Source organism: Epinephelus lanceolatus, chromosome 4 (assembly GCF_041903045.1).
Source record: "Epinephelus lanceolatus isolate andai-2023 chromosome 4, ASM4190304v1, whole genome shotgun sequence".
NCBI classification, from domain to species: Eukaryota; Metazoa; Chordata; class Actinopteri; order Perciformes; family Serranidae; genus Epinephelus; species Epinephelus lanceolatus.
This window is the reverse complement of record NC_135737.1, coordinates 23,310,893-23,337,361: the sequence shown is the minus strand read 5'-3', so window position 1 is coordinate 23,337,361 and position 26,469 is coordinate 23,310,893. Positions and strand designations below refer to the sequence as shown.

General features: G+C 41.0%; 2 protein-coding genes across 2 annotated transcripts; one reads left to right on the top strand and one right to left on the bottom strand.

Moving 5' to 3' along the window:
- Positions 1-5,588: 5,588 nt before the first annotated feature.
- LOC144462737 (extracellular calcium-sensing receptor-like) lies at positions 5,589-9,828 on the top strand. Its single transcript, XM_078167049.1, has 6 exons — positions 5,589-5,779; positions 6,030-6,327; positions 7,094-7,888; positions 7,989-8,216; positions 8,388-8,511; positions 8,921-9,828. The coding sequence occupies exons 1-6, from the start codon at positions 5,748-5,750 to the stop codon at positions 9,826-9,828; spliced, it is 2,385 nt and encodes a 794-aa protein (XP_078023175.1). The 5' UTR covers positions 5,589-5,747.
- An 11,913-nt stretch (positions 9,829-21,741) lies between these two features.
- Positions 21,742-25,835, bottom strand: LOC117260062 (extracellular calcium-sensing receptor-like). Its single transcript, XM_033631930.2, has 6 exons — positions 25,789-25,835; positions 25,254-25,551; positions 23,656-24,450; positions 23,333-23,560; positions 23,030-23,153; positions 21,742-22,655 (listed from the first exon to the last, which is right to left on the bottom strand). The coding sequence occupies exons 1-6, from the start codon at positions 25,818-25,820 to the stop codon at positions 21,742-21,744; spliced, it is 2,391 nt and encodes a 796-aa protein (XP_033487821.2). The 5' UTR covers positions 25,821-25,835.
- Between the last annotated feature and the right edge of the window lie 634 nt (positions 25,836-26,469).

The following is a 26,469-nucleotide window of genomic DNA, read 5'->3' as shown; positions in this document are numbered from 1 at the left end:
CACCAATCGGTGATGTAATACATTTCCTTGAATGGCCACTCAAGGCTGGCTCCACAAGCAAGTCAGCCCCCAAAGACATCCATGTTAAAATGTACAACTTTACAGCAGAAATACGTAAATGTTACAGCGAGGGGTGTGCATCACTGTCATCACATGATGACATTACATCAGTTTCTTGTACAGCAATACGCTATTTGCTAATATTACAAAGTCTGCCATGATATGATTTCAGTTTGATATATATATACATATATATTCAATCGCCTCACACTTGGCCGCAACTCACCCCAGTGAGTGCTGGAGGTCACAGCCTGAAGAGAGGAGATTCGCATTCAGGAGGTCCTGGGACACTCCCTTGTCCTCAGCTGTGTCCTTAAATCCTGTCCATTAATATCACAAACACAGCTGATTAGAGGAAACAAACCACCAACAACCCCACAAAAAAGTGTTTGATTTGTAGAGTACTTTGGATATATAAAAAACCCTAATGGCTTGTAGCAAGGATCCTAGTACCCTATACCCCTGCAGTACCCCCACAGGACTACCCTGGGGACACAGTCCTAAGCCTTTTCCAAGTCCATAAAACACATGTTACATGGCCAAACCAGAATGCACATTGCTCCCCATGGATATCAGTCAGTCAGAGCCTTGTTTCCAGCACCCTGCAATAATGTTTGTCATGAATGCTGAGTAGTGTGATTAAACCTGATAATTGGAGCACAATTACTGGTCTCTTTCTATAAAATTGGGAACAACCTTCCTGGTCTGCACTGTTCCGATCTCCATGCAATACTACAGAGGTGTGTGAGCCAATATCAGTCCAGATCCTTCAGCATCTCAGGCTAATGTCAACCAAACCTGGCCCCTTGCCACTGAGGAGCTTCTTGATTATCTGATTTCTACCAGGGATATGTGTGAAGTGTTCCCCTAATCTTCAAAGTGTGCCTTCTCCACAGAGGACATGTTGGTTGGGTTCAGGAGTTATTTAAAGTGCTCTCTCCACCATTTGACAATCTCTTCAGTTTAGATCCACACTTCTCATGCCAACAACAGCAATGTGAAAAGCCCGGTTTTCCCTTCCTGAGTTCTTTAACGGTTTGCCAGAACTTTCCTGAGGCTGACCGAAAGCCCTTCTCTCTAGCCTCCCCGAACTGTGGTTTTGTGGTTTTCCACTTGACAACCTCCTTCACCTGCCCAAGCACCAAAACAGAACTACAAGGAGAATCAATGTCGGACTTACATTGATCAGGTACAATAGCCCTATCAACTTTATAAGGTGATAATGTTCTATGTAATGCTTGTTTCCCTGCTCCCATCCATCCATTCATCCATCCATTGTCATCCACTTATCTGGGGCCGGGTCATGGAGGCAGCAGTCCAAGCAGAGCACCCCAGATGTCCCTCTCCTCAGCAACATTTTCCAGCACCTCCTGGAGGACCCCAAGGCATTCCCAGGCCAGATGAGATATGAAATCCCTCCAGCGTGTCCTGGGTCTGCCCCGGGGCTCCCTACCAGTGGGACTTGCCTGGAACACCTCCAACAGGAGATGCCCAGGAGACATCCTGATCAGATGCCTGAACCACCTCAACTGACCCCTTTCTATGCGACGGAGCAGCAGCTCTAATTTGAGTTCCCTCTGGATGTGCGAGCACCTTACCCCATCTCTAAGGCTGAGCCAAGCCACCCCATGGAGAAAACGTATTTCCGCCGCTTGTATCTGCAATCTAGCACAGCGCCCACATTACTGCAGAAGCCCTACCAAACTGCCGACCACTTCACACTCAGCTGCAAACTGCCCCAGTGCATGCTGGAGGTCATGGAGTGATGAAGCCAATGGAACCACATCATCTGCAAAAAGCAGAGTTACAATTCTGAGGTCCCCAAACTGAACCCCTTCCTCCCCCCAGCTGCACCTTGAGATCCTGTCTATGGTACTGTGGGACTACCCCGTAGTCCCACAGAACCCCCCTGATTAGATCAAGGCTGATCACTGGCACTCTAGACAATTAATGATTCCAGCAGATGCGGTGTAGCATGTTTCAGAAGAGTCTGACAAGCTAAGAAAAATATGTAATTAGTTTATTTGTGACCAAGCTGTGGTGTTTTGCACAGAGCAGACTGAGTTCACTGTTTGTAAAATATAGATACAATGTAATTATGAGGATAAGATAAGATCTTATGCATAAGATAAGATATGGATGAATGCATTTTTAAAACACAGCCACAAATCTTAAATCCATATCATTCATGACTGAACTTTTAACAGCATTAGCTCTGTCTGTAGGCTACAGTACATCAAAGTAGGAAATAACTACAATGAACAAAATTAATGTGACCAGGGCCTCTGACTAGACCCAGCCTACATGAACCTGACAATGCCACTCTGGGTATTTCACCCAGAGAATATATACTCAGTATATGCACACAAGTTCCGAGGTGAACAAAGAGGAGCAGAGATGCCCACCACCACCATCAGCGTGTCATGCGACTGCTCACACTACAAGAGAAAGGCACACGGGGTTAGCAGTGCACAGCAAAACAGCATGCAGTAAACACACGGAAACTCACACTCAGGATTAGTAAATTTGACACACAGGTTAGACACACATTAGATTACATGCAAGGTGAACCTGGAGGAAAAGGTGAAATCCCCACCCAGCAATCCACCACCCGTAGGAGCCAGCAACCCAACCAGCCTGCTACCAGCATGAACGCCAACAACATAAACTTTCGCCCACGGCCATTGGTTTAGCAAACAGAGAGGTCACTACTTACAATCACAACCCATACATAAACTACATAAAACTAAAGGAAGTTTCTTAATCCAAACAATAAACAAAATCACATGATAATAAATAGCAGAAAATAACCACTGGCAATCATAAACAAATAATACAACAAGAAGAAAAAAAATAATAACTACGGGACAAAAACAGCAGTGGCAACAGAGCTCCTCCTAGTAAAAGCAAAAACATGATATTAACTTGAAATCTTTGTATCGATAGTCATATCGCTTTACCTCAAACAAATACAGCAAAGCTAAACCACCCGGACGGCATCATCATGCTGTTTCGCTCCTATTTTGAGAAGCGCACATCAGTATTTATCAGATACATGTGAATCACTGTCATGTTATAAAAGGCATACCTTTAAGCTGCAAGTTAAGAGTGCTCATCTGGGCATATAAGCCTGCCACACACGCCAGCTTGCGAGTGTGCTACTGTATTGGAGAGGGCTAAAGCTACCACCCGGCAACTTGGATATGCTTGTAAACAGCACCTGCATGAGGGGTGAGTGAAATTCTGTTTACTCAACATGCATTAGTAATTCTACACAGAACACAAGACGGGGAAACAGCGTACCTTAGTCTGATGTGCACACAGCCATAACAAGATCAGGAACAGCGAAGAAACCCCCTACCTAGCTGACTACAGCGCCTTTTAAAGGGATAGTGCACCCAAAAATGAAAATTCAGCCATTATCTACTCACCCTCATGCTGAGGAACGCTCTGATGAAGTTTTAGAGTCCTCACATCCCTTGTGGAGATCGGCGGGGGGAGCAGCTAGCACACCTAATGGCTGACGGCGCCCCAGACTAACGTCCAAGAACACAAAATTGAATCCACAAAGTATGTCCATACTGCTCATCCGTAGTGATCCAAGTGTGCTGAAAAAGGTCATATGAACTCTGTTTTTAGCCTCACTGTAGCCTTTAGCTCTGACTGCTTCTCTGTGCTCCGCGCTCACGTGTGCGCGCTTGCGCGAGACCAGCGAAAGCATGAGCTTTACTTACCCATGTTTACATCACGTGACACGTGCACCGCAGGGAGAGACAACAGTAACCACAGCAGCTAAAAGATAATTTGCACTATGGTCTTTTAGCAAAGGACAGCCCAACATGTCTGAAGACTTTGAAATTGAGGAGGAACAGCATTTCTTTGTTGAGCCGTATTTGTTTGAGCCTGAGTATACGGACACGGAACTCAGGCTACTGGACGAAGCAGCCGCCGCAGCTCATGAGCCTAACCCTCAGTCAGCCGCAGAATACCAGAGTCGAGCACTGGAAACCTGGTGGTGTAGTTGTTTCAAATGCAAAACAATGCCAATGGTCTTTGCTGCTCAGACTGGGAATTAGCGATGCCTGCACTTGAGAATCTGGACATAGGTACTGACGAGACTGCTGCTCTTCAGAGACTGTGCATCACCGATCACCCTGAGCACGCACACGTGAGCGCGGAGCACAGGGAAGCAGTCAGAGCTACAGGCTAGAATGAGGCTAAAAACAGAGTTCAAATGACGTTTTTCGAAACAACTTTTTATGTCGGGGCTTCAGGACACTTGGATCACTACAGATGAGCATGTTGGAGATACTTTGTGGATTCAATTTTGTGCTCTTGGATGTTAGTCTGGGGCACCGTCAGCCATTAGGTGTGCTAGCCGCTGCCCCCACCGATCTCTGCAAGGGATGTGAGGACTCTAAAACTTCACCAGGGCCTCCATCGGCATATGGGTGAGTAGATAATGGCTGAATTTTCATTTTCCATAGCCTATTCACTTACTTTGGGTCGAAGCACCATGTGGTGGATCTAACAAAACTGGGTTGCAGCCATGGTGGCCAGAACACAGTGCAGTAGCGCTCAGTGAAATTGGCCCCACCCTGTTCACTTACCATCAAGATGGTGTCAAAAATGACAAAAAAACAGACTTATTCATATGGTATCCTGCCTAACTTTAGTGGATCGTAACATATCAGATATAAAATGACTCTGCAGATGCTCTGGTTCAAAATAAGACCAAACATTCCTATGGACGTCAGTTTTTTAACTACAATAAAGGCTTAAGTGTGGCCTACAACAGCCTACAACTTGTTCTAAGGCAAGTTTAGGTTTTCCAGAAAATTTGCAGCACCTACCAGCTGCTTAAGAGAAATGAGGAGTGAGGGGTCAGTGATGGAATCAATGAAACAGTTTTTCCAACAATTTTGAATCACGGTACAGTATTTGAGATTAGCTGCAGACAGAAAGATCCATACACTCTCTCTCTCTTTCACACAAACAACACACACACACACACACACACACGCACACACACACACCTATACACACACACACACACACACACACACACACATACGCCTAATGACTCTTATTTTCTCAATTTTTCATCACCTTCATCCTGCATTATTTTTCAATTTTTTGAATGACAATTATCAATTCAAGTATAAATGCACCTCCGTAATGTTAAAGGATTATTATAATAAAAAAAGGGCACACATTATTGAGAGCACAATTGAATATTCCTATCCGTTAAGATATACAGTTAAGTTCATTAGAATAGGCTATGGCCGAAAACTCTTCGTTGTTTGGGTACCTTCTTCTTGCCCCACCTTGTAGGTCCTCAGAGATAAATCATCACTACTCTTGTATTTTATTTATTTATTTTTTCTTATAAATGCTGCTCCAAAATGTATAAATACCAGTGCAAACTTTTAATTCACATTAAGGTATATATTGAGCCACCCCGTGGTTTAACTCTCTTAGACAATATGGTGTCCGTGCAGAGGTGGCCAGAGAAGTGTTGGGCACTCTTACAGCTGTTGCTGGTGGCGTCTGTCACTCAGACTGAGGATCTGGTGTGTAGACGTAGAGGGGATCCTGAGAACCCCCAGCTATCTAATGATGGAGACATTTTCTTAGGGGGAATCTTCTCTTTCCACAGAAGCTGGAAAACCAAACAGGACAACTACATGCACAAGCCACTGCCACTGCAATGCATCAGGTAAGTTATACTGAAGAAATCTACTTCGATTTTAATATATATGTGGAAGTTCGTAAAGATACGAAACAGGTACAAATACTATTACTAATAATATAATAATATATAAAAGGTTTTCAAATTGAGTATTAAAATAAGAAATATTGCCTCTTGTATGTATTTATACCATTAGAGGCTTTGATTTCCTGTGCTACTGTTGTATTCCAAGAATAAATTGTTTGCAATTCCAATATTTGTATCTCTCAACATATAGTTTGAATTTTAGAGCCTTCCAGTTGGCCCAGGCTATGCGCTTTGCCATAGTGGAGATTAATAACAGAACAGACCTGCTGCCTGGCATCTCTCTGGGCTATAAGATATATGATTCCTGTCGCTCCATGGCCAGAGCTGTGAAGATTACACTGGCTTTGACTAATGGTAATGAGGTGTTATCTGCACCCTCGAAAGCACCTTGTGCCAGACCAGCCCAAGTGCAGGCCATTATTGGAGAGACCTCTTCCTCTCCTTCCATGGCCATAGCTACTGTAATCGGAAGCTTTCATATCCCAGTGGTGGGTAAGATTGGTCAAAACGAAATAATGACATTAAGTCATTTTAATGTTAACAATAGTAACTGATAATTGAATACTGTTTGCTAACTATTATCATTGCAATATGTTTATTGTTGCACATATTTAGTATTTCTTCAGATTTTAAATATTTAACATTGAAGAAAATGTTTTAAAACTACATTATATTGTTTAACCAGATATGTGGAACACTTTGTTAATGCTTATTGATTGGTTTTTGAACTCTTTTTTTTTTTTTAAACCTGTCATTTGGATGTTTATTATACAGCTGCAACTGATAATTTTAATACTTTGTAAATTGGTTAATAAATATTGTGTAGGGCATCTACAAAAAGTGCAGCATTATACTGGACAACCATATAATGTTTATAGATGGTTTAAAAACAATTATTAACCATTAACAAAGTTTTACAAATATCTGGTCTGATGTTATAATTTTTTACGAACAATTTCTTTAAGGTTTACAAATGCGTTCATCATCATTTTCAGATAGGCAAGAAGGTATATATAGTGATAAAGTGTTCAAATAAATATTTATGGTATTGCCAATAGTTGTAAGTAGTAATTATTTAATATTTCATTGTTTGTTAACAGTAAAATTATTAAACTATTCACTGAAGTTTATTTACAATAACTTTACCATTTATCAATGATGAGTAATATTGAGTGTTTCCACATTGTAGTGTGCTGTGTAAATGTTTTATATTTCAAATATTTATCTCAGGATATTGTTTTCTTTTTCTCCTAGATCAGCCACTTTGCCACCTGTGCTTGTCTCAGTGATAAAACCAAGTACCCATCCTTCCTCAGGACAATACCCAGCGACGACTACCAGAGCAGAGCCCTGGCACAGTTGGTCAAGCACTTTGGTTGGACTTGGGTTGGAGCTATTAGAACAGATGATGATTATGGGAACAATGGCATGGCCACATTTACAGAAACAGCCCAGCAGCTGGGCATCTGTCTGGAGTACTCTGTGTCTTTGTTTAGAACAGATCCACCAGACAAAATACAAAAGATAATCGACATTATCAAGGCTTCCACTTCCAAGGTGATTGTCGCTTTTCTCTCCCCCGCTGATATCCCTATACTTATACATCCATTGTCTCACCACAACTTGACTGGGTACCAGTGGGTCGGTAGTGAAGGCTGGATCTTTGATCCCCAAACTGCAGCCACAGATAAGCATCACATTCTGGATGGTGCCATAGGCCTGTCCATCCCCAAAGCACATGTCAGTGGCATGAGAGAGTTCATGTTGGATGTAAAGCCACTCAATTCATCCAGTAATGAAGTGTTTACAGAGTTTTGGGAGACATTATTCAGCTGTAAATTCAAGCAGTCAAAGTCATCCACAGAGAATCAGAGAGAATGTACTGGACATGAAGATCTGACTGGAGTGCAGAACAGCTTCACTGATATGTCGTCCATGCCTATCTTAAACAATGTCTATAAAGGAGTGTATGCTGTGGCCCACGCACTACATAGTATACTCAGCTGTAATAAAACATGTTACAGCGAGGTGCCGCTTGATCCATATACGGTGAGTTCATAAATAATTTATCAGTCTTCTGTACTGTATTGCCATTGGGCCTACAAGATGTTTGTCAGGTAATGATCTACATTGATTCATATCTTTTTAGATTTTACAACACATAAAAAGGATTCATTTCAAAACAAAGGAAGGAGAGGAAGTTTACTTTAATGAGAATGGAGACCCAGCAGCAAAGTATGAAATTATAAACTGGCAGCCAACAGAAAATGGCATTGTGGACTTTGTCACAGTTGGTTTTTATGATGCATCTTTACCTGCAGACAAACAGCTGAATCTGCAAAATAAGTCTCTAATTTGGGCAAACAACTCACAACAGGTAAGCTATTGTAATATTTATGTACTGTAGTCTATTTTAAAAGTTAATAATTGGATATGTTACATGATTTCGTATCATAATGCTTGTTTAAGATACATCAAACTGCATAACAGAACCTAAAAAAGACAGCACCTGCCAGCATATTTTCTCTTAATCATTTTGTTAATGTAGGTGCCTGTGTCAGTTTGCAGTGTGAAGTGTCTTCCAGGAACTCGCAAGGTTCTCCAGAAAGGAAAGCCTGTCTGCTGCTATGACTGTTTAAGATGTGCAGAGGGAGAGATAAGCAACATGACAGGTGCAGTATTATTATGTCATTAGAAAAAGAAAAAAAAGTGTGTGTATATATATATATAGATATATATATATATATATACACATATATATGTGTGTGTGTGTGTGTGTGTGTGTGTGTGTGTGTTTGTGTGTGTGCTGAGATTTTGACATCTCTCTTTCTGAAACTGGAATTAATTAGAGTGGATGAAATTGTGTGCGCAATTGGACTGAAAATTGCAATTTAAAAAAGTTACAAGGCTTAGAAATTAAATAAAACAAAGACAACCAAAATAAAACTGTCCTACAGCTTTCTATTTATTATTCAGTAATTATGTGCTGTACGTCTTGTATGCACGTAAAATAAACAATATAGAGAGGAAACATCAAATGTACCGAAAAAGGCTAACGCCTGTTTTAAAATCAATTTTCAGATTCTATCACCTGTGTGAGATGCCACCCTGAGTTCTGGTCAAATGAGAGAAGAGATGCCTGTGTAAAGAAGGAGAAAGAGTTTCTATCATATGAAGAGATAATGGGAGCACTGCTCACTGCAGCGTCCTTGCTGGGAACATGCATCACTGCTGTTGTGGCATTCATTTTCTTCACATATAGGAAAACTCCTATTGTTAGGGCCAACAACTCTGAGCTGAGCTTCCTGCTGCTCTTCTCCTTGATTCTTTGTTTCCTGTGTTCTCTGACCTTCATTGGCCGGCCCTCTGAGTGGTCCTGCATGCTGCGACACACAGCATTTGGCATCACCTTTGTTCTCTGTATCTCATGTGTTCTGGGGAAAACTATAGTGGTGTTAATGGCCTTCAGGGCAACACTTCCTGGTAGTGATGTGATGAAATGGTTTGGGCCTGCACAGCAGAGACTCACTGTTCTGGCATTCAGTTTTGTACAAGTAATCATATGTATCCTCTGGTTAACAATTTCACCTCCTTTTCCATTCAAGAACTTTAAACAATTTAAAGACAGAATCATCTTAGAGTGCACTCTGGGTTCAGCTGTAGGCTTTTGGGCTGTTCTTGGGTACATCGGACTTCTGGCCATGTTATGTTTTATTCTTGCTTTTCTGGCTCGGAAACTCCCTGATAATTTCAATGAAGCCAAATTTATCACTTTTAGCATGCTGATATTCTGTGCAGTATGGATCACCTTTATTCCAGCATATGTCAGCTCTCCTGGGAAGTTCAGTGTTGCTGTGGAGATATTTGCTATTCTGGCCTCCAGTTTTGGACTGCTCATTTGTATATTTTTTCCAAAATGTTATATTATCTTACTGAAACCTGAGAAGAATACAAAAAAGGAGATGATGGGGAAGGGGGCACCAAAATAAAATATCATTATGGACAATGTCATTAAAATTGTGACATAGAAATTAGAGATAACAACTTTAAATACAACTTGATCAACAATTATATAAACTGTTATGGTCTGAACTATATATTTTAATTTGTGTGTGTGTGTGTGTATTTTGTACTATATTTACACTTTAAAGAAGTTGTAGGCAACATTCAGAGCATTGATCTAGCAGCAAACAACTATTCGTTTTATAAAGATACAGTAGAGTAACAGCGTCTCCAGCAGAGATTAAGTTACGCCCCCTCTGTGTGTGCTGTAAACTAAGCTTCTTTGTTCACAGTCATGGTGGCTGGTCTGGCTGTACGTGTATCTTAGTCCATTTGTCTGTGTTCCACTGGCATTATTAGGGGGCCAAGCCCGAGGGGCTGAGGGAACGCGTATGCAAGCAGATGCGTTTCCTAGGACCAGCGGTGCTAGGAACCCTATTGTTTTTGTAAAGATTTTTATTTTTATTCTTCCGTAGGTAAAAGTGGTGCTGCAGGCTAAACCGTGCAAGGGAGGGCGGTGCAATTTGGAGGGGCGGTCCAGACCCCTGCACGTACCTGAGATGCAAAGAACTATGTATATCTGCCTGCAGGGGGCGTTATAACCTAGGCCAATGCGCTTTTGCCTATAGCTCCCACACCGTATGTCGCACATTCAAAAATCTTGTATCCCCAGCTTCCCTGAATAGAGCTGAATCACTTTGCCATAGGCCACGCCCACTTGCGCCTAGGAAGTTTTTTTGCAAAATCGCGAAAACTGGAAAACCTACTTTTTCAAACTTCTCCTTGGGATTTTGTCCAATCTGCGTGAAACTTGACATATACACTCTTCTACTGGACCTGATCTAAAATTATCAAAAGAATTTTATTCGGTCAAAAAATGCGCAAATTATTAACAAACAAACTTCTATAGCTAGCTATAAAAATGCAAACTGTTGGATATCTCGGTCAAACTAAATGCTATTAACACCAAATTTGAGATCATTGGTTGGCATGAGACTGTGAGGGTATGAGCCGAATTTGGCAAATTTTGGCAACTAGGGGGCGCTACAAATATGGTAAGTTTATATCTCTTGAACGGCTGCACCAATTTCTACGAAATGCGGTTGGTATGATGTAGGGCCAATTCTGAGGTCATATCTTGAAGGTGGTCATGACTGGTCAATGTGGGCGTGGCTTATTACAAGATAAACAACAAACATTAATTTCAGCCAAACTATTATGCTGAGGGCTTTGAAATTTTAAGGGTACATATAGAATACGACACAGATCTTCCGTACCAAAGTTGCACATGTACTCCACTAGGTGGCGCTAAAACGGATGCAAATGCGTTTTTGCCTGCAACTTACACATTTTAAATGACACTTTCACAAACATTATATCCATGTGTTCCCTGGATAGAGCTGGGTTTTCTGACACAGGCCCCGCCCACTTCTGCTGCACATTCTCTTTGCTAATTCGCCACATGTCCAAAACCTACTTTTTCGAATTCCTCCTACATTTTAAGTGCCACCTGCCTGAAACTTTGCACATAGAATCTCCAGATGTGTCTGATGAAAAGTTATCAAAAGAATTTTGGCACTCCAAAAAATGCGCTTGTTCCAACCAAACAATCTTTTTTGCTAGCTAAAAAACACACATTGTTTCATATTTCGCTCAAAGTAGATGCTTTCAACATCAAACTTTAGTCACTCTTTCCTGAGGTCATCCAGAGGCTTTGTGCCACCGCAAATTGGTCTATAGGTGGCGCTATAACGGATGCAAAGGCAGTTTTGCCTGTAACTTCCACATTTTAAATGACACATTCATAAACATGGGCTCGCCCGGAGCCCATCGTCCTTCGGGGAGAACTTTCATGGGCTCCGCGGGACGCGGGGACCGAGTCGCACAGGGGGGCTTGGCCCCCGTTCATAACTGCTTGCAGTTCTAGTTATTATTGTCATTATTTTCCAAGCAGTACTGCCTTGTTTGAAACATTCTTGGGGACAAAAAATGTTGCATCCCTCTGGCTACGGGCAAACTGCAACTTCGCTGTACTTCACTTTCACCATCACCTTTTTATATCCCTTTTTTTTAAACTGTGTGCCACATCATGGTGGCAGCAGGCGAAGGAAGGCTGTCCATGCGTCCCTTTTTAGGCAACCTTTCCTAGTGTTCCCCGGTGAGATGAGATGTGTACTCACTCCAGCATGTTCCGGGTCTTCCTCAGGGTCTCCTACCAGTTGGACATGCCTGGAAAACATACAAATGTAAGAGCATACAGGTGACCTAAACTCTCCAGATTCTGGACTACAAGTAAATAGACAATGGGAAGGCCACAAGCGAGGGTCAAATGTTTATTACCCTGTCCCCGAGCTTACTCCGGTCAGGAGGGATGCGTCCTCCAGACATCCGGGTTCCCAAAGGGGGTGTAAAGATTTAATTTGAGGTGCTTCAAATGCTTTTTAAGTTATTATTATTATATATTCCAACTATAGGTTAGTCTAGAGTGTGTGTATTTGAAGTAGCTTAGTTTATATGGTACTCCACTTATATACATATATATATACGCATAATAATTGTATTTGGATTTAATGTTAATTTGTATTTTTAATTGGATGTTAAGAATCAATGTTGACCATAATGGGAAGAGTATGTGTCCATCGTGCGTAACGTATCAAAGTATATGATCTCGTATAAGAAAAGCATTAAGTTTCCTCCAAAATAAAATATACTTTGTTTTTTTCACTAAGGGGCCACCTTTTCAGTCCCGTCCACTTTGGCCGATTAAAAACATGTGCGCTCTGGTGCGCTGTGGCCTCTTGTATTTTCTGTCCTTGTAATTTCCGCTTCTTGTATTCTCTTGCTATCTAGTTTTCTGTTACTCTCTTGTTGTGCTCTTCTTCATTTTAGCCTCTTGCTTTTATGTTTTGCTTACACTCTTTTGTTTTTGCATTATCTATTTGCTTTTGCGTATCTTATTTTTTTAACCAGTTATGTTTGGTTTCTACGTAACTCTTTTGTGCTCATGATCAATTTTAAACTCAATTTTTTAAACTTTTAAATTTTGCTTATCCAGTTTTCTTTTATCTCCAGTGTTTTCGCCATTTTTTCGCATCAATAATAATTTTGACAACAATATCGAACGGCCAACAATAGTGTTTTCACGATTATTATAAGCGAGTAATCATAATGAAGTAAACCAGCAAATGCCGACTGACCTCTTTGCCCCAGATTCATCAGAACCAGCAGCTGCCAGCCACTCATCACCGTGGTTCTTGCGCCAAACCCAAAGACTCTGCAACGCAAGGGAAACAACGTTTGGGGCCACCTGCAGGACATCACAGACTCAACCGTTCCCACACTGCTGTGGGACAGCCGGCTTCATTCTGCTGGAAAGTCCGGGAGCTGCGAAGCGACAGTCTGGGGCCCCAAGAGGAGCTTCACCTTTGATCCCTGCTGCTAAAAAAGTAGGCAAAGAACTTCCATAACTTGAGTAAGAAGCTGTGCGATGAAGAGTGAGGTTCAAGCAGGAGGCTTAGTTAATTATCCTGATTTTAATTTAGGTTTCATTAGGTGAATGGTTTTGCACATCCCTGCGTTCCCAATTTATCTACATACTCTGTCCCACTATCGCCAAACTAAATAACTCACACGAGTGTTGCCTCTCATTTCATTCCATTTATATACTGTTGACTCTGTGTTGTGTCATATAATTATCATTTGCTATTCATTTATTCAGTTATTACATATTTAGCTTAAATAAATCTTCATTTATCGCCAAGTCGTTGTCTGTGTATATCTTTTGGACATGAGCTGAGATCCCTGTATAGAGGATTCATAACCCAGATACTGAGATTGATTCATTATTGAAAAGCGTGCTGACTAATTAATAATTGGTTTAAGGAGTTATTAATTTGATTAGTCGCTTGCCTCATTAGGAGGGTGGTGCCCCAAAATTTTATTACGAGTGCAAATATTCTCAAAAAGGTATTTCCCCTACACAAAGAAAGCATTGGCTTGACTCTTAGCTCCCACTAAATGTGTGAGTTCTTCACCCAGTCGAGAAGAGTGAGCCCGGCCATCCTATAGGGGAAACTCATTTCAGCCACTTGTATTCACAATCTCATTCTTTCATTCACTACCCAAAGTTCATGACCAACGGTAAGGGTTGAAACGTAGACTGCTTTCTAAGTCCAAAGCTTTGTCTTACAGCTCAGCTCCCTTTTGACAACAATATTGCAATGCCCCCATCATGCTGCACCAATCCGCCTTTCTATCCCACGCTCCATTTTACCCTCACTCGTGAACAAGTCCCCAAGTACTCTTTCATTTGGGGCCACACATTCTAACACAGGGGAAAAAAATCCACCATGGCCTCAGACCTAGAGGTGCTGACTAATTCCAAACACTTAGCACTTAGCTCAGGTTAAAGCCCCAGTGTGAAAAATATACGTTTTGACGTTTGCATAGAGCCACTTTAATTATGACGGAAATTACAAAGTAATTTCTTAACTAAATATGTAAATCTGGAACTGAACCTAAAATTATAAAAAAATGTAGGTAGGAATGATTTGTTGCTAGTATTTTTCCTTTGAGATTCTCAGGTACACAATGTCATCACCTTAACTTTGTGTATAGAGCCTCCAAGCAAAATAAAAATAAGAGGTGGGTAGCATTTCTGTTACTTGTATTTAAAGTGTGAATTTCGTATTTTGTAGTTTTTCTCAATAATTCATCATACAAAATAATAATAATAATAATAATGATAACAAGACCAGGGGCCTGTTGTTCGAAAGTAGAATTAACTAATCCAGGATAAGTGGAAAAGCAAGGCTGGACAAATTCCCCAAAGTCCATCCTGGCTTAATTGGTTGTTTGAACGCCAAGCCAGGCTGAGGAGGCGTGGCTTTGTCAAGCCAGGTGTAACTCATTCGGATAAGTGCGCTTCCTTGGCTTTCTTAAATAGACCCTAAGATCGATCACAGGTTCACCGATGCAGCAATGGAGAGGACGCGTGCCGCATACTTCTCACCCAGTGAGCAGCGTCTCATCATGGACAAGAGGTAAAACATATAATCACGAAGAAAGGAAACACTGCAGCGATAATAAAGCAGAGAGAGAGTGCGTGGCAAACAACTGCGGACCGACTGAATGCGTAAGCAATCTAAAAATATACACTTGCTGCGCAAATGAATCTGTCATAATTACAATTACAGTTCCTTCCACAAATTTACAGTTGTACACTTCACCTTAAAGGTGAGCAGTGGAAGTTAATATTACTCAGGAAATGTACCATGAGGGGGCACCAACTGCTGATTTCACACCAGCGGAAGAGCTCGCCCTGGATCAGAACTGAGGCAGGTCGATGGTGGAGGGGATACAGGGGGGGACAGCTTCAGACTCTGTCCCTGTTACGTTCCCCAGCCGCCTGTGTATTTATTATGTGTATGTGTTTATGTCTATGTAGTCTATGGATTTGATCATGTTTAGTGGAGAGTCAGACCTCTCTTTCTGTCCGGAGATCATGTGTGTATTGTGTTAACAGGTGTGCAGGTGATTCGCTGGACGATCGTGACGTTGCTCCGACTGGATTGGCTGAGCAAGGGGCTCGGCCTTCAGTGTCAACGGTCGCCTACTGGATAACAAGCGTGACGTCACCGCTGCCGGGTTGGTGGAGCAAGGGGCTCGGCCTTCATAACGCCGGCCACACGGAAGCCACGGCCCTACTCTCGTACATGGCAGCAGCACATTGTATCGTTCTCTGGTTTTGTGATTGATAAGTACTTTGTTGTGTGATCCACGTGTGATTATTTAGCTTGCTTGCTAAATAATTAATTCTTTTGTTAAGACCAGCACCTTAGGGCCAACTGAGTCGTTTGTGTATATTGTAAATAGTCATTGTCACATATTATTGTTTGCACGGAGCGTAGGGGTGAGCTGTTATTTTTGTTATACCTGTTTTCTCCTGTTTTTCGTTAGCCTAGGGAGTTAGGCCTAGTATTGTATTTTTGTTTCTTTTGTTTTTGTTAGGGATTAGTTATTTCGCCGGTCGGTAGACAGGTTGCTTTTTGTTTGTTGTTTTGGCCTGGGCTCACCCTGACGTCTTTTGCTCCATTTTGTGTGCGATATTGTACAGTGTGTTTTTGGAGTGTGTAGCAATAAATTGCTCACCTGTACATTTACTTCCGTGTTTCTGTGTGTCCTTATGTTACGCACCCACACCCCTAGACCGGGGCGTAACAGTCCCACCCACAGAAACGGCCCTCTTCATACAAGGTACATTATTCCAGTATACTGTACATGGAATCAATCATTTTATTCATTCATTAATCAACCACTGGTGTTATGTGGACTGTCTGACTTTGGATTGTCTTGCAGTATCAGGTGACACACTGACCCTTCTGGAGCCACCGGAAGATGATCCGGTGAGTGTTATTCATTAGAGCCATTTGCTTGACATGTCTTGCAAGTTTACATTAGGTCAATACAAATTCTATTTAATGTGGCAGGGTGAAGGCACGTCTGCAGCAGTGGATGCAGCAGATGAGGAGGAGACACTTTATCTGGACTCCAGAAGGTTTGAGGTAACCTGCCAGTCTTGTGGAGATAATTTAGTCCTTAATGTATAAGAAGTCAGTGATGTGGTGCTCATAGAAAATATATTTGTAACAGGACACAGATGAACAGCCTGACAGCCTGCCTGGATATGTAGTGAGTATTGCCTGAAGGACATCCACGGTGTCTACAATTGCTGTGCTAATAGATATGTGTTTTACAGAATTCACAAACTGTCAGATAGCTATATGCTACTCATCTGAGGAAGCAAATAGCCCTGGCAGATGTCAAGCTCCAGTGTGAAAAGAGAAAGCTTCAGGACATGGAGCTTGACAGACAAATTAAAAGAAAGACCTTAAGGAAACTGGACTTAGAAATTAAGAAAAACTACAGAAAGAAGTAAGTGATTTTAATGCACATTGTAAGCATGACTGTGATGCAATGTATTAATCAATATTATTTCTCTCTTTCTCTCCACAGCTCAAATCAGACAGTGACTGATTTTAGTATTTTTCATTTAAATAAAATGAGGTCAAAGAATATTGTGGTTTCATCTTCATGTTTTCATTCATTGATGTAAAGTACACTGGAGTTATTGGTCCAGTTAACTGGGAATATAATTTGGGAAGGTCATACAGTTATGACACCTAATAACCACAAACTGTGTTAATGCCAAATACACCTACTTGTATGTTTATTCCAACAATTAATCCTTTTTTATTGGTAAGGATATGTGCATGTCAAAGTATGCTTGGGCAAGATGCTGAACCCCAATATTATATGCACCCTGTATGCATCTGATGATGCTTATTGATTGATTGATTGATTCTTTTAATGACCACACAGCCAGGCTGGTGGAATTTGTTTCCAGTACAGCTCATTGATACAGGTTCCAACATAAAGGACATTGAACATAAAACATAGATATACAGACAAACACATTATCACATGGATAATTAGGCTATGACAAAAAGTATTAAATGTTAAATGTTTTTTTTTTATTATTATAGGCTTAATGTATTTTTATTCAAAAATGAGGCAAATATGTACATAAGAACATGAAATGACGTAAAACACATTGATTTCCGATCGCATTGACAACTGACTGGACAGATAAGGGACCAGGCTAAACTAAGCCTGGTTGTTAGCCTGGTCGGGACCAGGCTAAGTGCACAGAATAAATCTCCATGGCAACATATGTGCCTCTGCTTTCGAACAACCGAATCAATGCTAAATTAAGCCAGGATAACGAACATATCCCGGCTTAATCCCTCATCTAGGTTTCGAACTACAGGGCTCAGGTCAAAACCTAGTATATTACTGGACTGTGTATGAAACAAGTCAGGGCTTTTACTTTGAAATGAGGAATTTTAACTTGATCCAGGAAGTGACAGCACTCAGTCAGTCTCAGACTGATGGCCTTTCATTCTAGCATCAATGATGCAGTCAAGCCCAAAAATGTCTCACTAAATTACACAATTTAAACCAAACATCATTCTCACACAGCAAAAGAGACGTGCTTTCCCTTGAGCTGTACCCACTGATCAAGCTTCTTTGTGCATGCTCTAACACAACACTCCCCTCTTCAGAGCACCAATCGGTGATGTAATACATTTCCTTGAATGGCCACTCAAGGCTGGCTCCACAAGCAACTCAGCCCCCAAAGACATCCATGTTAAAATGTACAACTTTACAGCAGAAATACGTAAATGTTACAACGAGGGGTGTGCATCACTGTCATCACATGACGACACTACATCAGTTTCTTGCACAGCAATACGCTATTTGCTAATATTACAAAGTCTGCCATGATATGATTTCAGTTTGATATATATATACATATATATTCAATCGCCTCACACTTGGCCGCAACTCACCCCAGTGAGTGCTGGAGGTCACAGCCTGATGAAGCCAATAGAACCACACTGTCTGAAGAGAGGAGACTCGCATTCAGGAGGTCCTGGGACACTCCCTTGTCCTCAGCTGTGTCCTTAAATCCTGTCCATTAATATCACAAACACAGCTGATTAGAGTAAACAAACCACCAACAACCCCACAAAAAAGTGTTTGATTTGTAGAGTACTTTGGATATATAAAAAACCCTAATGGCTTGTAGCAAGGATCCTAGTACCCTATACCCCTGCAGTACCCCCACAGGACTGCCCTGGGGACACAGTCCTAAGCCTTTTCCAAGTCCATAAAACACATGTTACATGGCCAAACCAGAATGCACATTGCTCCCCATGGATATCAGTCAGTCAGAGCCTTGTTTCCAGCACCCTGCAATAATGTTTGTCATGAATGCTGAGTAGTGTGATTAAACCTGATAATTGGAGCACAATTACTGGTCTCTTTCTATAAAATTGGGAACAACCTTCCTGGTCTGCACTGTTCCGATCTCCATGCAATACTACAGAGGTGTGTGAGCCAATATCAGTCCAGATCCTTCAGCATCTCAGGCTAATGTCAACCAAACCTGGCCCCTTGCCACTGAGGAGCTTCTTGATTATCTGATTTCTACCAGGGATATGTGTGAAGTGTTCCCCTAATCTTCAAAGTGTGCCTTCTCCACAGAGGACATGTTGGTTGGGTTCAGGAGTTATTTAAAGTGCTCTCTCCACCATTTGACAATCTCTTCAGTTTAGATCCACACTTCTCATGCCAACAACAGCAATGTGAAAAGCCCGGTTTTCCCTTCCTGAGTTCTTTAACGGTTTGCCAGAACTTTCCTGAGGCTGACCGAAAGCCCTTCTCTCTAGCCTCCCCGAACTGTGGTTTTGTGGTTTTCCACTTGACAACCTCCTTCACCTGCCCAAGCACCAAAACAGAACTACAAGGAGAATCAATGTCGGACTTACATTGATCAGGTACAATAGCCCTATCAACTTTATAAGGTGATAATGTTCTATGTAATGCTTGTTTCCCTGCTCCCATCCATCCATTCATCCATCCATTGTCATCCACTTATCTGGGGCCGGGTCATGGAGGCAGCAGTCCAAGCAGAGCACCCCAGATGTCCCTCTCCTCAGCAACATTTTCCAGCACCTCCTGGAAGACCCCAAGGCATTCCCAGGCCAGATGAGATATGAAATCCCTCCAGCGTGTCCTGGGTCTACCCTGGGGCTCCCTACCAGTGGGACTTGCCTGGAACACCTCCAACAGTAGATGCCCAGGAGACATCCTGATCAGATGCCTGAACCACCTCAACTGACCCCTTTCTATGCGACAGAGCAGCAGCTCTAATTTGAGTTCCCTCTGGATGTGCGAGCACCTTACCCCATCTCTAAGGCTGAGCCAAGCCACCCCATGGAGAAAACGTATTTCCGCCGCTTGTATCTGCAATCTAGCACAGCGCCCACATTACTGCAGAAGCCCTACCAAACTGCCAATACATCTCATTCTCCATTCTACCCTAATTTGGCAACAAGAACCCAAAATACTTGAACTACCTCACTTTAGGCAGTATCTCTCTGCCAACCTGGAGGGGGCAATCCACCGGTTTCTGGCAGAGAACCATGGCCTCAGATTTGGAGGTGCTGACTCTTATCCCGACCACTTCACACTCAGCTGCAAACTGCCCCAGTGCATGCTTGAGGTCATGGAGTGATGAAGCCAATGGAACCACATCATCTGCAAAAAGCAGAGATACAATTCCGAGGTCCCCAAACTGAACCCCTTCCTCTCCCCAGCTGCGCCTTGAGATCCTGTCTATGAATATCACAAACATGTTCTATGACAAGGGACAACCCTGACAGAGGCCAACACCCACTAAGAACGTGTGTGACTTTGCGCTGAGTATGAAGACGCAGCTCTCACTTTGGTCATACAGGGACTGGATGCCAATTGGAGCCTCCTTTCCAGCACCCTGGAGTAAACTTTAACCAGGAGGCTTAGCAGTGTGATACCCCAATAGTTGGAGCACAACCTCCGGTCCCCATGTTTAATAACAGGGACCACCACCCCGGGCTGCAAAGGTGCAGGCATCATACCTGACCTCCACGCGACACTGGAAAGGCATGTCAGCCAAGACAGCCAAACAGGGTCCAGAGCCTTCAGCATCTCAGGGCGAATCTCATCCACACCTGGCGCCTTGCCGCTGGGGAGTCTTCAAACTCTGCCTCCTCCACAGTGGATGTAACAGCCAAGTTCAGGAGTTCCTCAAAGTACGCCTTTCATTGCCCAGCGATATCCTCAGTTCGGATCAGCAGTTCTCCTTCTCTGCTGAGCACAGCCTGAGACAAACCCAAGAGGTTTATAAGGTGATAATGCTGTATGTAACACTTCTTTCACTGCCCCCAAGAGGCCCTTTAAACAAGTCAAAACAAAACTAGAAAAGTGCACTCAGATGCAGATCAAGGCTGATCGCTGCCACACTAGATGATTAATGATTCCAGATGTCAGAAGAGTCGAACATGCTAAGAAAAATATGTAACTAATTTATTTTTGATGAAGCTGTGGTGTGTTGCACAAAGCAGACTGAGTTCACTGTATGTAAAATATAGATACAATATAATTATGAGGATGAATGCATTTTTAAAACACAGCCAGAAATCTTTGATCCATGTCATTCATGACTGAACTTTTAACAGCATTAGCTTTGTGTGTAAGCCACGGTACATCAAAGTAGGAAATAACAACAATGAAATTTTTTTTTAAAAATACAAAAATTAAAATGTTTAACTACATAGCCCATTCATTTACTTTGGGTCGAAGCACCATGTGGTGGATGTAACAAAACTGGGTTGCAGCCATGGTGGCTGGAACACAGTGCAGTAGCACTCAATGGAATTGGCCCCATCCTGCTCACTTACCGTCAAGATAGTGTCAAAAATGACAAAAAAAAAATGACTTATTCATATGGTATCCTGCCTCACTTTAGTGGATCGTAACATATCAGATATAAAATTAATCTACAGATGCTCTGGTTGGTTCAAAATAAGACCAAACAATCCTATGGATGTCAGTTTTTTAACTACAATAAAGGCTTACGTGTGGCCTACAACAGACTAAGTTAGGCTTTATGTTTGAAGGCAAGTTCAAGTTCTTCAGAAACTTTGCAACACCAACCAGCTGCTGAAGAAGAGTGAGGAGTCAATGATGGTTTAGAGGAGTCAATGTACAGTATTTGAGATTAGCTGCAGACAGAAAGATCCATACACTCTCAGAGACACACACAGACAAACAGACACACACACACACACACACACACACACACACACACACACACACACACACACACAGAAATTAAAATTTATTGTTCTAACCACAATGGTTTATGTAATTGCTGATCAAGTTGTATTTAAAGCTGTTATCTCGAATTTATGTCAAAATTATAATGGCATTTTCCATAATTATATTTTAAGTTTTCAAAATGATTTTGGTGCCCCCTTCCCCATCATCTCCTTTTTTGTATTCTTCTCAGGTTTCAGTAAGATAATATAACATTTTGGAAAAAATATACAAATGAGCAGTCCAAAACTGGAGGCCAGAATAGCAAATATCTCCACAGCAACACTGAACTTCCCAGGAGAGCTGACATATGCTGGAATAAAGGTGATCCATACTGCACAGAATATCAGCATGCTAAACGTGATAAATTTGGCTTCATTGAAATTATCAGGCAGTTTCCGAGCCAGGAAAGCAAGAATAAAACATAACATGGCCAGAAGTCCGATGTACCCAAGAACAGCCCAGAAGCCTACAGCTGAGCCCAGAGTGCACTCTAAAATAATTCTGTCTTTAAATTGTTTAAAGTTCTTGAATGGAAAAGGAGGAGAAATTGTTAACCAGAGGATACATATGATAACTTGTACAAAAGTGAAACCCAGAACAGTGAGCCTCTGCTGTGCAGGCCCAAACCATTTCATCACATTACTACCAGGAAGTGTTGCCCTGAAGGCCATTAACACCACTATAGTTTTCCCCAGCAAACATGAGATACAGAGAACAAATGTGATTCCAAATGCTGTGTGTCGCAGCATGCAGGACCACTCAGAGGGCCGGCCGATGAAGGTCAGAGAACACAGGAAACACAGAGTCAAGGAGAAGAGCAGCAGGAAGCTCAGCTCAGAGTTGTTGGCCCGAACAATAGGAGTTTTCCTGTATCTGAAGAAAATGAATGCCACAACAGCAGTGATGCATGTTCCCAGCAAGGACGCTGCAGTGAGCAGTGCTCCCATTATCTCTTCATATGATAGAAACTCTGCCTCCTTCTTTACACAGGCATCTCTTCTCTCATTTGACCAGAACTCAGGGTGGCATCGCACACAGGTGATAGAATCTGAAAATTGATTTTGAAACAGGTGCAAGCCTTGTCAGGTACATTTGATGTTTTTCTCTCTATAAGACATACATCACATAATTCCCATTAAATAAATGGAAAGCCTTATGACATTTTTATTTTTGGTTGTATTTGCTATGTTGTATTTCTTAACAACAAAGCACTGTATGTTGTTGTTTTTTTTTTTTTTTTTTTTTTACAATTTCAATTTTCAGTCCAATTGTAAACACAATTTCTCCCAATCTCAATAATTGGAGTTTTAGAAAGAGAGAGGGAAAAACCTCAACCTCAACCTCAACAGGTATATATATATATATATATATATATATATATATTTTTTTTTTTTTTTTTCTAATGACAAAATAATACTACACCTGTCATGTTGCTTATCTCTCCCTCTGCACATCTTAAACAGTCATAGCAGCAGACAGGCTTTCCTTTCTGGAGAACCTTGCGAGTTCCTGGACGACACTTACCACTGCAAACTGACACAGGCTCCTACATTAACAAAATGATTAAAAGAAAATATGCTGGCATTCACGTTGACAAGGTACTGTCTTTTTTAGGTTCTGTTAAGCAGTTTGATGCATTTTAAACAAGCATTATGACACAACACCTAGTGACATATACAATATTTAACTTTTAAAATAGACCATATGAACATTACAGTAGCTTACTTGTTGTGAGTTGTTTGCCCAAATTAAAGACTCATTTTGTAGATTCAGCTGTTTGTCTGCAGGTGAAGATGTATCATAAAAACCAACTGTGACAAAGTCCACAATGCCATTTTCTTTTGGCTGCCAATTTATAATTTCATACTTTGCTGCTGGGTCTCCATTCTCATTAAAGTAAACTTCCTCTCCTTCCTTTGTTTTGAAATGAATCCTTTTTATGTGTTGTAAAATCTAAAAAGACACGAATCAATGTAGATCATTATCTGACAAACAGCCTACAGGCCTGGTGGCAATACACCATGATCGTGATTTATTTATGAACTCACCGTATATGGATTTAGCTGTACCGTCATGTTACATGTTAAGTTACAACTAAGAATACTGTGAAGTGCGTGGGCCACAGCATACACTCCTTTATAGACATTGTTTAAGATAGGCATGAGTGACATATCAGTGAAGCTGTTCTGCACTCTAGTCAGATTTTCATGTCCGGTACATTCTCTGTGATTCTCTCTGGACAACTTTGACTGCTTAAACTTACAGCTGAATAATGTCTCCCAAAACTCCGTAAATAGTTCAGTACCAGATGAACTGAGTGGCTTCACATCCAACATGAACTCTTTCATGCCACTGACATGTGCTTTGGGGATGGACAGGCCTATGGCACCATCCAGAATGTGATGTTTATCTATGGCTGCAGTTTCAGGATCAAAGATCCAGCTTTCACTACCGACCCACTGGTACCCAGTCAAGTTGTGGTGAGACATCTCATGTATCAGCATGTCAATATCGGCAAGGGCGAGGAAAGTGACAATCACCTTGGAAGTGGAAGCCTTGATGATGTCAATTATCTTTTGTAATTTGTCTGGTGGATCTGTTCTAAAGAAAGACACAGAGTACTCCAGACAGATGCCCAGCTGCTGGGCTGTTTCTGTAAATGTGGCCATGCCATTGTTCCCATAATCATCATTTGTTCTAATAGCTCCAACCCAAGTCCAACCAAAGTGCTTGACCAACTGTGCCAGGGCTCTGCTCTGGTAGTCGTCACTGGGTATTGTCCTGAGGAAGGATGGGTACTTGGTTTTATCACTGAGACAAGCACAGGTGGCAAAGGGGCTGATCTAGGAGAAAAAAAGAAAAATAAAAACGATATCCTGAGATAAATATTTGAAATATAATACAATCACACAACACACTACAATGTGGAAACATTCAGAAATAATCATAATTGATAAATGGTAAATTTATTGTTAATAATGGTCATTGATTTGTTCAATAACTTTACTGTTAAACAATGATATATTAAATAATCACTACTTACAACAATTGCCAATGCCAGATATATTTACTTTACAACTTTATCACTTCATGTCCTTTCTTGCCTATCTGAAAATGATGATCAACTTATTTATAAATCTTAAATAAATTGTTTGTCGAAAAAATATAACATCAGACAAGATAGCAGTAAGAGTTTGTTAATGGTTAATAATTGTTTTTTTAAATTGTCTATAAACATTATATGGTTGTCCAGTATAATGGTGCACTTTTTGTAGATGCCCTACACAATATTTATTAACCATTTAACAAAGTAAAATCATCAGTTGCAGCTGTATAATAAACATACAAATGATGGGTATAAACACGTTAAAAACCAATCAACAAAGTGTTAAAAATATCTGGTCCATCAATATAATTTTTTTTTTTGCAAATAATTTCTTACGTGTTAAATATTTAAATCCTGAAGAAATACAAAATATGGTGGAGAAAAGTTACAATATTTGTAACAATACTGTTAAATTAACATAAATATTGCAGTGTTAATAATTAGTAAACAGTATTCAATTATCAATTCATTGTTGTTAACATTAAAATGACTATTAAGTAAAGTTAATCTCATTAATTCATTTTGAACAATCTTACCCACCACTGGGATATGAAAGCTTCCGATTACAGTAGCTATGGCCATGGAAGGAGAGGAAGAGGTCTCTCCAATAATGGCCTGCACTTGGGCTGATCTGGTACAAGGTGCTTTCGAGGGTGCAGATAACACCTCATTACCATTAGCCAAAGCCAGTGTAACCCTCACAGCTCTGGCCATGGAGCGACAGGCATCATAGATCTTATAGCCCAGAGAGATGCCAGGCAGCAGGTCTGTCCTGTTATTAATCTCCACTATGGCAAAGCGCATAGCCTGGGCAAGCTGGAAAGCTCTTAAATTCAAACTAAATGTTGATAGATATAAATATTGGAATTGCATACAATGTATTATTGGAATTCAAACAGTAGCACAGGAAATCAAAGCATTTAATGGTATTACATAAAAGAGGCAATATTTCTTATTTTAATATTCAATTTGATATATATTATTATGTTATTAGCAGTATTTGTACCTGTTTTGTATCTTTACAAACTTCCACATATAAATCAAAATCAAAATCGATTTCTTCAGTATAACTTACCTGGTGCATTGCAGTGGCAGTGGCTTGTGCATGTAGTTGTCCTGTCTGGTTTTCCAGCTGCTGTGGAAAGAGAGGATTCCCCCTAAGATAATGTCTCCATCATTAGATAGCTGGGGGTTCTCAGGATCCCCTCTCCGTCTGCACACCAGCTCCTCACACTGAGAGACAGACACCACCAGCAATAGTTGTAAGAGTGCCCAACACTTCTCTGGCCACCTCTGCACAGACACCATATTGTCTAAGAAAGTTAAATCACAGGGTGAGTTTATATGTGTCTTAATGTGAATTAAATATTTGCACCCATATTTATACTATTTGGTGCAGCCTTTACAAAAAAATAAATAGAACATAAGAGCAGTGATGATTTATCTCTGAGGACCTACAAGGTGGGGCAAGAAGAAGGTGTCCAAACAACAAACAGTTTCTGGCCGTTGCCTATTCTGAATAACTTAAATGCATATCTTATCAGATAAGAATACTCAGTTGTGCTCTCAACATTGTTTTTTTAATAATCCTTGAACATTATGGAGATGCATTTATACTTGAATTGATAATTGTAATTTTAAAAATTTAAAAATAATGCAGGCTAAAGGTGATGAAAATTTTAGAAAATAAGAATCATTAGGGAAACTGAAATGCCCCACAACAGTACTGTTAACATTACATTAATGGTAATACTTT